This window comes from Lolium perenne, chromosome 7 (genome assembly GCF_019359855.2).
Source record: "Lolium perenne isolate Kyuss_39 chromosome 7, Kyuss_2.0, whole genome shotgun sequence".
NCBI lineage: Eukaryota > Viridiplantae > Streptophyta > Magnoliopsida > Poales > Poaceae > Lolium > Lolium perenne.
The window spans coordinates 236,038,914-236,043,701 of NC_067250.2; the positions used below are offsets into that span (position 1 = coordinate 236,038,914).

A 4,788-nucleotide genomic window follows, 5' to 3' on the forward strand; every position below is an offset into this window, starting at 1 on the left:
AACGGGTCGAAAAGACCACATCCGTCCCGGAGACGAAGAAGTAGGATGAACTGCCGATGAAGCTCCTTGACGATCCGAAGATCCCCACAGTCAGACGAAATCCTCGAAGACCACACCATACCCACAAGCTTCTCGACGTAGCCGTCGAGATGGGGTTGAAGCCGGGGAAATATTATTGCACGAGGCGCCGCCACCACCACCTGAGCGCCGCCCCTACAAACAGAAGCCCTAAAGACGGGAAACGAAGCTCCCAAAACTGGGAAACGGAGCCCTCCCGCCGACGAGGGCCGCGATCTGCCCCACCTCCATGGCCCGAAGGCCACAGAGGCGGCCAGATCGGAGGCGGCCGCCGACGGGAGGCAGATTACCCTAATCGCCTGAGGTACGAGCGAAGAGGTACGTACAACCACGCGTAAAATAGGGGCGACTTCTCTTAAACTAGCTCAAATCCGCCCTCCCTTAGATACAGCTCCGTGCGCTTTCAAGTAACTTAGGCATTATCCGTCGAGCCGAGGAAATCAAATCCCCAGCCTACAAATCTCTGGCCGATGTCAGCGCCAATGCTCACAGCTCACAAGTCCACACACAAGCATTGCACCAAGACACACATCACGGGGTGTTTACTTCACTACGATGTCGTCGGCAGACGATACCCGACGCACGCGTGGCAGGCGCGCGGTGGCGGCGCCCTGTTCGCCGGGCAGGGCACCGCGCTGGTCTTTGCGTCCTACCCGGTGCTCCTGCTGCTCGTCCTGCTCTCAGCGTTCTTCAAGCATGTCTGGATTGCCCTCGTGCTCTACTGCTCGGCCATGTTGGCGCTCTCCTGCGCCGGCCGCGTCTTCGCTGGGCCGGTGGTGGTAGCGCACGACGAGACGGCCGTCGAGCGGGGCGGGCTGTCACAGGCTACCCTAGCGGCGATCCCTGCGTTCGTTTACGGCGCCTCTGGGGCAGGCAGTGGTCGTGTCGGCGATGGCGAGGCCGAATGTGCGGTGTGCATAGAGACTCTGCGAGCCGGCGAGACAGCGCGGCGGCTGCCGGTGTGCGCGCACACGTTCCACGTGGGGTGCATCGACATGTGGCTCGACTCGCACGCGACGTGCCCCGTCTGCCGGTGCCACATAGAGCCGCACAAGGGCGGCAAGATGGCGCCGTTGCTGCCAGAGCCGCCCTTGCCGCCGGTGTAGCTGTTGGTGGCTGCAGCACGAGAGCTATTCAATATACAAGATTGTACATATTCATATTCATATTCATATTCAATCAGTTGTGTCGTCTTTGCTACCCTGATGCTGATTAACTAGGAATCAGTAATACCCCCGTGCTGCGCATGGTTATGCTAGCATGCTACTAATGTTTGTCAAAAATAGCTTTTTACAAGGATAACTAACTGCGCGATTCCAAAAGGAAAGAAAAATATTACGAACTCTATGTCTCTATAGGTAGCATATTGAACTGACCGGATACAACACCTACAAGTTGGTCGAATGAGAGTTTTATGCATCATTTCGATACAGAGGTTGGGACGTTGTTTTACCTTTCCGGAAAAAAGTTAGGCCAAACGATATTTACTTTTTAGAAAGTATTTATTTGAGAAGAAAAAACCGAGTCCTCGGGTCGCTCCCCCGCGGGCGACTCCAGGGCGTCCAACCCTAACCCTCCTCCACCCCCTTCCCTCCGCCCTCCCCCATCGCCGCCGCCGGCGGAAGCCGTCGGGCAAAGCCCGGACGGTGCCGGCGGCGGGGGCCCTTCTCTACCCGGCGCGTTCCTCTCCAGGCGGGGCTGGCGGGCAGGCGGTGGTGCACCCAGGTCGACGAGGTTCCGGCGGCGGCACGTCCCTCAGGCGGCGTAGCGGCGGGTGGCGACGAGGCGGCGGCGCGGCTTCTTGGCCGCGGGACGGCGCCTGCCTGGCCCAGATCTGGGCCCTTCGGGCCCCATCTGGGTCCGGGCAGGCCGGCTCCCTTCCCGGCGGTGTTCCTCGTGACGGACGGAGGGGCGGCCAGCGTGGGGGGTAGCGCTGCCGGCGGCACGTACGCTGCAGCGCGGAGACCGGATCTTCACGAGCCCGCTCGGGCTCGGCCGGGCCAGCTGGGCCTAGTGTGATCTGGTCAACGCGTCCGGTCGGTGTCCGCAGGCGGCGGTGGAGGCGGTTCCCTCCGACGTGGCTGCTGTCGTGCTGCCTCTCGCTCCCGGATGGCCCGTCTTGTTCCTGATGTCCCCAGTTCGTTGGTCACGGTGAGACGGCGGTGGTGCTTGCAAGGCCGTGGTGGCGTGAGGTGGTAGGCGGCGAGTGTGGTGGAGCACGATGGAGCGTCCAAGGGCGGGACTACGAGGGTCGGGAGAAATCCCTGTCGGTTTCGCCGACACCGACGCGGTGACGCCCGCGGGCGCCACCCTTCCTTCTTGAAGGGCGTTGGGTGAAGCCATGTTTCCCTGTCCTTGCGCGTACCGGGGGAAACCCTAGGATCACTCCGGGCAGCAGCGTCGTCATCGTCGCATCCCTTCTTGAAGGTGTTGCTTGGTACGCGGAGCTTCCATGTGCTAGGCTTGTGGTGGATATTCTCCGGCGGGCGCAGCGGTTGCGAGGCATCTCCGTTTTCGTCAATCCGATCTTTTTCGGCATTAGTTTCTCTTGTCTTTCTTTTGTGTTTTCTTTTGGGCGTGCTTGTGCTGTTTTGCCCCAGCCATGGATCCTATGCTGTATCGGTGTTGTGCTATATTAATATATATAGCGGGGCGAAAGCCTATTTCGAGGAGGAAAGTATTTATTTAATTTCTAAACCGGTCAAAGTCCATTTATTCACTCAACTCTCTAATATACGAAATTTTTAGCTCCCCACTAGATTGACAAAAAGTGGTCTTGATAATGACGTGGCAGTGATTTAGTATAGGTTGTTCTTTAGTCACTCCAAAAATTGGGATCCACTTGAAGAACCGTGGGCCATTGAATGAATTTTAAAGTTATTATATATTTATTTAGGAATTTTAAAAAGAGAACAATAATAAATAATATGGAGACATGTTAGTTCTTTGAAAATTTAATTTATCCCCTCGCGAAATTTTAGTATATTTCCTGTAAAAAATAGAAATTTTAATACATTCCAATGTTCTCAATTCTACGCTTTGTCATTTTTCTTACTCACTATATTCTTATTGTAAATATGTATGGTAAATTTTTAATTTAATATATGATTTAATAACCATTAAAATATTTCATGATCTTACTTTTTCAAAACAAATGAAAACATCGATTTTCTATTTCTCATCTATATTGACCTTTATTTTTAATCTATGATAATTAAATATGAACAACCCACTAAGTGATTTCTATCAACATGCAAGCCAACCAAGTCATCACCCTGGGCCTCTTAACATACATCACAAAAAGTTCCATGTCACACATTTTTCTTCATCATCCTACCTGTTTTTATTTTCCATGTCTCTCGGTGTAATTATTATTTTCTGAACCCATTTATGCCAAGTAAATGATTTGAGTGTCCCAAATTCTAGAAACCTCATAATTCACTTTAGTTGAGTAAATGATACGAATGGCTCAAATTCTAGAAACGTCACGGACATGCCACACGATGATTCAATGTCAATCTCCAGTCAACCTGGACCTTTTTTCTTCTCCCCTATATATCCCACCGATAAGTTTTTATGATTTTATGTAGTCTCACTAGATTATATTCTATTTTGTTGCAATAAGGTCTTAGATATCACATATATCTCATATGTTGCTTATTTCTGGAAAAAAATTCCAGCTCCTTACTTTTCAAACAGATTTGAACTTCAAGTTTCACGGAGACAAGATGACTTTAGGTACTAATTGAAACCATTTCTCTTTGAATCAATAATGAGAGGTTTACTAAAAATTTGCAATAGGACTTAATCATTTTTTGATTTTTTAACAATACGGTACCAGTCCGTAAAGTTACTTGTCAGATTTAACAGTATTTCTATCTCAATTACAAGACTAGCGCATGGTAGATAACGGATTCCAACTATACAAATTTAATTCAAATTACTATTCAGACTATGTTCATGATAATTAGTTAATGTTTTAATCTAATTACTAATGAACTCCCACTTAATACAACATCCCTCATAGTTGTTTAGTGGCACACGATCCATATCCACTACACCAAAACCGATCATCACGTGAGATGATGTAGCTTCAATGGTGAACATCAACATGTTGATCATATCATCTATATGACTCGTGTTCAACCTTTCGGTTTCCTGTGTTCCGAGGCCATGTCTGTACATGCTAGGCTCGTCAAGCAAACCCAAGTATTTCCGCGTGTGCAACATGGCTTACACCCGTTGTATGTGAACGTAGAATCTATCACATCCGATCATCACGAGATGCTTCAAAATGACGAACTGTAGCAACGGTGCATATGAGGGGAGAACACTTTATTATCTTGATATTAATGTGAGGGATCATCTGATAATGCTACCGTCGCGATCTAAGCAAGATAAAATGCAAAAAGGATTAACATCACATGCAATTCATAATGTGATATGATATGGCCCTTTTATCTCGCGCCTTTGATCTTCATCTCCAAAGCACGGGCATGATCTCCATCATCGTCGGTGGTGCGTCGAGGTCCATGTCGCCGTCTTCATGGTTGTTCACCACATGTAGCAACTATTACAACTATTTTGAAATACTACTACTACATGAAATATAAAGACAACCATAAGGCTCCTGCCGGTTGTCACAATACAATAATGATCATCTCATACATATTCATTATCACATCATGGCCATATCACATCACCAAACCC

The 4,788-nt window shown here is 49.2% G+C and overlaps 1 protein-coding gene across 1 annotated transcript; it reads left to right on the forward strand.

The window, feature by feature from the left end:
- The first annotated feature begins 530 nt into the window (after positions 1–530).
- Positions 531–1,278, forward strand: LOC127313996 (uncharacterized). Its single transcript, XM_051344460.2, has one exon. The coding sequence runs from the start codon at positions 549–551 to the stop codon at positions 1,182–1,184; it is 636 nt and encodes a 211-aa protein (XP_051200420.1). The 5' UTR covers positions 531–548; the 3' UTR covers positions 1,185–1,278.
- Positions 1,279–4,788: the final 3,510 nt, after the last annotated feature.

What these genes read in the sequence shown, in the direction of transcription:
- LOC127313996 (XM_051344460.2), top strand. Translation starts at nt 549, where the DNA reads ATGTCAGCGCCAATGCTCACAGCTCACAAGTCCACACACAAGCATTGC.